Genomic DNA, 7,859 nt, shown 5'->3' on the forward strand with positions numbered 1-7,859 from the left:
TTCGAAAAATCTCGAACTCGTAATGAATTGTTTTCTTTTTTCTGGATTGTAAGCTAGCTCACGCTTTAAAATCAACAGCACCTCCGAGTGAGAGGAAAGTGAATGAATCTGAAACAACCAGGCGGGTGCGCCACCTGGAGAGAAGCGGGAGAGTTAAAGCCCCTCCCAAATTCGTGATGAAAAAAAGTCAGGGACTCCGCATTGTTAAGTATTTGTTAAGTATTTTCAATCTAATGTATGTTTTAAATGAATTAACATCGGAATTGTATATTCAAAAAAAGAAGTGATTTTGTTGTTAAATATTAATTCTATAAATATGATATGATACAATGTTTAATTGAGCAATCAAGAATGAAAAACAGATACAGAAAACTCCGAGACTAGGAACAATATTGTTTTTAAATCTGATATCAAACTATGTAATAATAAACTTAAACAATAATACGAAAAAAGGTCTTCTACCAATATTCTAATAGTAATTACTCTAATTATATCTCCTATCTCTATACGCGTATCTCTAAGCTCATCATAGTCCAACGAAAAAAAGGAAGATCAACGAAAGACGAATTCCGATTTCACCTCTCATTTATTCACGCACGCGTATACCGAGATTAACTCGATCGCAATTACTGCTTTTACACGCACAATTAATATATATAGGATATATATATATAGGATTACAGTCAACCTGATATCTTTAAATATTTCTTACTTGTGGACGTTGCCGCGGTAACGAACGTAGCATCACAATGGCAGCGATCGAAATATTTTCAAGTTCTGTCACTTACAAGTACAAGAGTAGGATATATTCTTTCGCCTCGATCGTTGTCTTTTTATTCATTGTTTTATCCTTGATCACGCCACTTTTTATAATCTACAATACAGGAGGTAAAAATTAATCCAATTTTTATATCATTGACTTTAGATACACTCGGTGATTTAGGACAGTTTATTATTTAATTTTTTTTAATTTCAGGTATTTGGATGAAAAATCGGATGCATGCAGAAATGCCTGATGTGCACTTTATATATAAGTATCTATTACTTGCGGAAATAGATTCCTTTGAGGAACCTATTGTGTGTTCCACTTTTACGACATATAAGGAGAATGATATTAAAGATCATTGTACAATAATCAAGGTTGTTGTTTATTTGAATATGTTAAGAAATACAAAATTTGACTTTTCGCCAATTATTTATGTCAATATTTTATTCGATTATTGATCATGTTTTATATTTAATATTAAACGCAAGTTCTTTGATTTCAATTTTTTTCTTAAATTTTCGTTCTGTTTCTAATAACAAAAATTGTGTATGCAAAGTTAATACAATTCTTATTTATTATTAGTGTTAGTTATTTATATTTATTATTTCTATACTTTTTTATTTAGGTACGGGAGAACGATCTGAACAATGATGGACAGAAAGATTCATTAAGATTTGAAGCTCATTTTTATACAGACAAGCCAGTGAAATCTCTACGACTTTTACTCTTCTTCAATTTTCAATTAAAGGTTGATTTGTGTGGTTCATAAATTTGCTCCTCAAAGTTTTAATGGATTTTCTTTATTTACAGCATCTTATTCAAGCGACTATAGAATCTATAGGCGTGTTTAATCAAATATTAAATCACGAGGTTCAAGAGATAAGATTCTTCGGTGATCTGGAGTTACGGCAAAAGGGACTTTTGCGTAGCGAAGGTCTTTACGAAACATACAACCACAGCATAGAACTATCTGATTATTCTCTATCTGAACTGCTATTGCATAGTTTTAACCGAAAGTGTATGTATTGCTCGTATTTTTGAAAAAATTTTGTCAACAACCCGGGAAAAAATGTTATATGTATGGACGTATATATTATATAATTATATATAAAAATCAATTTTTTATATAATTACATATAATTTTATTTAATTTTATTTAATTTTATATAATTGTATTTGATTATATATATAATTATATTTGAAATATATATATATTTTTTTTCCGGGAATTTATCATAAACACGTGGAATTATTAACAGTATATTTATTTTATAGTCTCTGCCAGAATTACGAACAAGCGAGTAACGTGGAGAACAGGTTTTTCTAACGATGAAGCGGTAGTCATTATCGGCGAATTGTTTTATGTGGAAAATTTTATTTACTATCAGCCGAGTGTGTGGGAAGAATTGAAATGGGCGTGGATTCAATATCTGTCGTGTCTACTTGTGTTCGCATATGTGGCTAAACATATCCTGGTGTTTCTCTTCACCAATAGATACCTGAACACGTATATTATAAGGCCGTGGGTGAATACATAAAAATAAACAGAAAACTTATTTTGTATGTACAAACATCCATAAATTTTCCTTTTATTTCTCACGGTAAAACGTTCCATTCTCATTAATTGCCTTCAATTTTAATAATATATTTGTCAACGAATTTGCGGGTATTTTTTTGGTAAACATTTGGAATACAGTTATTACTTATTGAAAAAAATTAAATCTTGAAGTTTTCTAATGGAAATAATGTTAGAAAATATTCATAGATATTTATCTATATCTTTAATCTGATAAAATTTCTCTATATTGGTCATGTAATTTTTTCTCTAGAGTGGAAATGTGAAAATTTTTATTTATGTACACACACATATATATACAAATTATACTAAAAAATAAAAATTTTCACTTTGTTTCTGTTCTAAGTAAAAAGTTATTGGTGACTTCAACTTATCGATGGAAAAAAACAACTATTGTTTGCCACTTGCACGCGTAGTTTGCGCTATCAGTCGCGCTATCGTCTTATCGGTCATGTAAATTGGATCGATAAAGGAAGCCAACTATGCCATTCACGACGGTAGCGCCGATATCGTCGTTGACGTCGGCGTCTATCCCTTCAGTCGTTTTCGTGGCTGACGTCGATTGGTGGTTTAACGAGGGTGGAGACTGCTCCTGTTCAGTGGTCGCATCTTCACCGTTCTTGAGTGTATTTATGTAGTACACAATAATCGCATGTTGACAATCTGTCAATCGTATGCGATGTAGGACCGAATAGAATGGGTAAGCCCGATATTGGATTACAAGTTAGTAAATTGGATAGTATTCAATTTGTTCTGCATGGACAAAAATTTCATAGAAAGGTCTCTGCTCCACACCCTTTGTACGACTTAAAAATTCTGTGTCATTGTTGAATTTTCTAATAAAAATAGATAATTTTATAACTTAAGCAAGATTGATTTAACAGGAATTTATAGATAGGAATTTTTTTCGATCAATTGTCGAAAAATCAGAGTGTAAAATTCTACAAACATTTGAAAAATCATTTTAGAAACATTTAAAAAAGTTTTCTATTTCGAAAAATTAAAAATTCAAATAGGAACTTACCGACATTCATAAGGTATCTTTAAATTCTTTCTAAAAATATGTTATTATGTATATTATATATGATCCGAATGTATGATAATGTTTTAATTAAAATGAATTCCAGTGTTGATATAATATAATTAATACGTTGTTAGTATAATTAATATTATTATAACGAATTGAAGGAATCACTTTTTATGATATGAATTTATGTACCTCACTAAGAAACTTTTCTAAAAATCTAAAACATATTCTTTCATTTGTATTGATTTTCTATTATAATGCAAACAATTTATACTTTATTGATATAATTTTTTCTATAATGCCTTTAATTTTTTTCTTTTGTATACAAATTGTTTGATTCTTTTTCTTTAAAGTAGTCTAAACATATAAAAAACTAGACCATTATAATTTCATGCATGATACAGTTTTGGAAATGTGTCACAAATAAAAATGTTTTAAATATAGAGTAGCGAGACTTCATAAAAAAGCGACACAATACTTTCATCATGTCTACGAAATCCAAGGAAAAAGTAGTAGCTGCCATCCGAAAGCTCTTTCGATCTTCCGATAAGATAGCTGAACCGGAGGGAGCCAGTAGCTCAACCAATTCTCCATCAAGGAGACTCCTAAATCGCCACCACCGTCCAGATGCTGTGACTCCAATGGATGGACCGATATTGGAAAATCCAGATTCCACTCATGCTGATCGCAGTTGTTTCTTCAAGGCAAAAAAGTCTGTAAAGGTGTGTGAAATTCTCAATTGATCAATTAGAAAAGATCACAAAAGGGAGATCTAATCACTGTTTTTCAATAAATAAGCATGATAGAATAGCTTCTGTATCCATAATTCTGTAATCAGATTTTGGATATCCTGAGATAGCCTGAGAATTTCAAACCAGGCTTTACTCATACAGGATAACAACGAATGCAAAGCCGTCTACGACAAGGACATCGGTCTGCGTCGCCTAATGAAAGAGTTTAACAGGATCCAAAGAACACAACGCTGCGACTCTGCCTTCACCGTGGAGCTCGTCAATGATAATGTTTTTGAGTGGTTTGTTCGATTGCATAAAATTGATCCAGACAGCAAGCTAGCAGCCGATATGCGCGAGTTAAAGATACCTCACATATTGCTGCATGTAATTTTTCCGAAGGAGTTTCCATTTGCGCCACCTTTTATGAGGGTAATCTCACCGAGAATCGATCAGGGTTTTGTAATGCATGGCGGTGCTATCTGTATGGAACTCCTTACGCCGAGAGGATGGTGCTGCGCGTATAGCGTCGAGTCGATGATCATGCAGTTTGCAGCTAGTGTTGTGAAGGGGCAGGTAAGCATTGTTTTGAATCTGCATCAAATAATTAATGATTTCAGATATTTGTATCATGAAAATGTATCATCACGATAATGTACGTAATTGTGATACATGTAATATATAATACTATATAGTATTATATATCATATTATCTTAATATTAGGTGTTGGAATTAATTCGTAGCGTTTTTTAATGAAAGAATGTTATTTATTTCACATGAGCATTAAAAAATACATTAATGAAAGTACTTCCCATCACTTGTAAAACGCTACGAATTAATTCCAACACCTAATACAATATCGTACAATACATCACAATTATACAATATTATATACACATGGAAAACGTTAGTATTTATGCTTGTATAGTCTTATTTTCAATTTTAAGAAATTTAATTTTATTTTCATCTTAAATCGTTTATTATTATAAAGAAAACAAAGATTAAATTTAAAAAAAAATTGGTCACTCATGTATTCATATGTACTGGTTTCCTTATAGATTTATGTGAAGCTTTTATTTCAACAGGCACAAGTGGCAAGGGTGCCAAAGCCGAACAAGGAGTACAATCGGCAATTGGCCGAGGAAACATTCAAAAATCTGGTGAGAACACACGAGAAATACGGTTGGGTGACACCACCGCTCGCTGAAGGTTGACCACAGAATATGTTATCATAAAAAATCGAAAGAGATCTGTGTTTTTTTTTGCTTGAGAAGAGGTGCACGAATCGACGTGATTTTTTCCGATTTTCCTGGAGACGTCGCAATGATTTTTTTGTTGCATTAGGAAAATCAAAGTGTAATTTTATTGCCTAAACAGCAAGAAGAATGCACAAGCAAATGTTACCAGAAAAAGCATAGAGTTTAAACAGCACGCGTGGAAGTTTTTTTAGTCATTTTTCAATTTTTGTAATAAAAATACGTAAGACTCTAAAGAGAAAGAAAGTTTCAAGATCTTTAAACAAAATTTCCATTTTTTATTTAATTACTTGTTCCTTTTCCAGTGAAGAAGAAATGAATATCGGATACAAAAGTACTAATTTCGATATTTATATAAAAAAGACACGATTTTTTAAAATCTATTTCACATCAAAGAGATATTTTTTAAAGATCTTGAAATTTTCTTACAAATTTATATTTATATCATTATGCCAAATTAAAATTATTAAGATAAATATGGAATTGTTACAATGTTATTCTTATTCACGTTTTTCGAATTGATAAAGTTTGCAAAATTTACCCGTTGAACATTGGAAGCTCATAACAGAGTACTCTGTTTCATTAACTTTGATAAAGAAATGAAGAAAAGAAATTGCTCAATAATGTATGCAATTGTTATTGTTAAATAATTGAAGAATCGATGGAATGTGTACATATGAACAACGAAAATAATAGGTCTGTTTTCTGTGGCTGAATTAGTATACACTTTTGGAACTTAAAGTGAGATAGATGTATGTTTGATATTTATCGAAAGCGAGAAAGAGAGTTCTAGTGCAGTCTAGTACAGAAAACAGACTAAATATTAAATATTATGACTTGTTTTTTCGCTTTTAATTTACGTCAATATTTTTGAAGGGAAAAAATATTTGCGTCCAAATATTCCCGCAGAAACGAAAGTCTTGATTATGAGCTTCTTCGAGTTTCTTTTTTCAAGACCCAGCAATATTCTATCTATTGTGTATAAACAGTTTTTTATGCATTTTTTAATCGACTATTCGCAGAAGTGTTTGTACATACAGTCATTATGTTGGACTTGTACGTGCCAAATAAATATAAAAAATTCGAAATATGTCTCTTTGCAAAACTTAGATTAACATTTAATCATAAAGATTCGCGCAACTGTAAACGTTCATCATGAATGTTCATCATGAATGTTCATCATGAATGAACGAATCATAAAATGTATTTAGATTAATAAGAGACCCAATTAATTACTCAAATGATTGACTTTAATATGGCGCCAAGAAGTAATATCTGTACAAGATTTTCAAAAGTAAAGCTTTTAAAAAATAAAGTGAGGGATAAAAATTAAATATAAGTAAAATATTTACAAATACATGAGAAACTGTTGTAATTTGACGCATATTAATAATACTTTTGGCCTATTTGCCGTAGTAACAGTAGTTTGACGGCAGGCATATGTATATTGTGTCTTTTTTTTACCATACAAGTGTACAACACATTTTGTGTTTAGAAAGGACTCTGCACTAATTGTATGAAAAATTGGATCCCGGTAAAATGAGTTAGTTTTCACATATGTTGTATTATATATTTATAATGTAATGAAAAAAAAGTATTATATACACACTCAAATAATGGATAGTTCTTGAACTATAGTATATCAAAGGTGTAAAACTAATAGATAACTAATAGATAACTAATGTCTTAACAAAATCGTAAATCTTGTAATTATACGATGTTGATAACTGGCTATGTATTTGTCAATGATTCGAATATACTGACATTGTAACTATACGCAGGCAATTACTCTTGAAAAAGAATGGCTCAATTTTCAATCTTTAAGATTGAGATTTTACTTTTCAATAATACTTTTCTATTCTCTAAAAATTTTAGTAAACATATATTACTAGTAGTTTAACAGCAAGATAACAGCATCCAAGTTATCAGCAAAACGCCAAGTTCTCATGATCCTATAATAGATTATTATTGAAAACATGACGGCAATAACACGAATTTTGATGATAACGATTTTAAAGTCGACAACTTGTTGACAAGTTGCTACTAAAAAAAAAGTTGTCACATCATGAAGGCATCAATTGGCTAATAAATGTAAACTCAGTTGCTGCAATTTGGAATCAACTACTTTTTTTTAGAGTGAGTAATATATAAGTAATAATTAAAACACGTTGTTATCTGGATGTTCACAGAGCACCTTTAATACTCTATCACTCGAGAATTATCTGTTACTTAGACCATGTATACATGACATTTTTTGTTCACCATTTTAAGTTACAATATATGTAAAAATTAACTCACTTCATCGGGACCTAATTTTTTAATAATTAATGCAGGGTCCTTTAGAAATGACGAATAAAATGTACAGCACGAGAGTGCTAATCTTTCCTATCTCCGCTAACAGTTTATAAACTAATTGCAAGTTATACTTAAAAGCGATTTACAACGCCGTTTTATCAAATCTGTTGGAATAAAGTTGCTATTCAAAGATTTGTTATTTTTTTT

At 30.7% G+C, this 7,859-nt stretch overlaps 2 protein-coding genes across 2 annotated transcripts; both read left to right on the plus strand.

Annotated features, from left to right (window-relative positions):
• Nucleotides 1-80: 80 nt before the first annotated feature.
• On the plus strand, nt 81-2,373 carry LOC105145578 (transmembrane protein 231). Its single transcript, XM_011055226.2, has 5 exons — nt 81-888; nt 977-1,140; nt 1,392-1,514; nt 1,577-1,784; nt 2,042-2,373. Exons 1-5 carry the CDS (start codon nt 750-752, stop codon nt 2,302-2,304), a joined length of 897 nt encoding a protein of 298 aa, XP_011053528.1. The 5' UTR covers nt 81-749; the 3' UTR covers nt 2,305-2,373.
• Nucleotides 2,374-2,517: 144 nt separating this feature from the next.
• LOC105145576 (ubiquitin-conjugating enzyme E2Q-like protein 1) lies at nt 2,518-7,844 on the plus strand. The gene is made up of 4 exons (XM_011055221.2): nt 2,518-3,042; nt 3,814-4,091; nt 4,263-4,676; nt 5,187-7,844. Exons 2-4 carry the CDS (start codon nt 3,855-3,857, stop codon nt 5,313-5,315), a joined length of 780 nt encoding a protein of 259 aa, XP_011053523.1. The 5' UTR covers nt 2,518-3,042; nt 3,814-3,854; the 3' UTR covers nt 5,316-7,844.
• The last annotated feature ends 15 nt before the right edge of the window (nt 7,845-7,859 follow it).

This window comes from Acromyrmex echinatior, chromosome 2 (genome assembly GCF_024713525.1).
Source record: "Acromyrmex echinatior isolate Ae372 chromosome 2, ASM2471352v2, whole genome shotgun sequence".
In the NCBI taxonomy this organism is placed as follows: Eukaryota; Metazoa; Arthropoda; class Insecta; order Hymenoptera; family Formicidae; genus Acromyrmex; species Acromyrmex echinatior.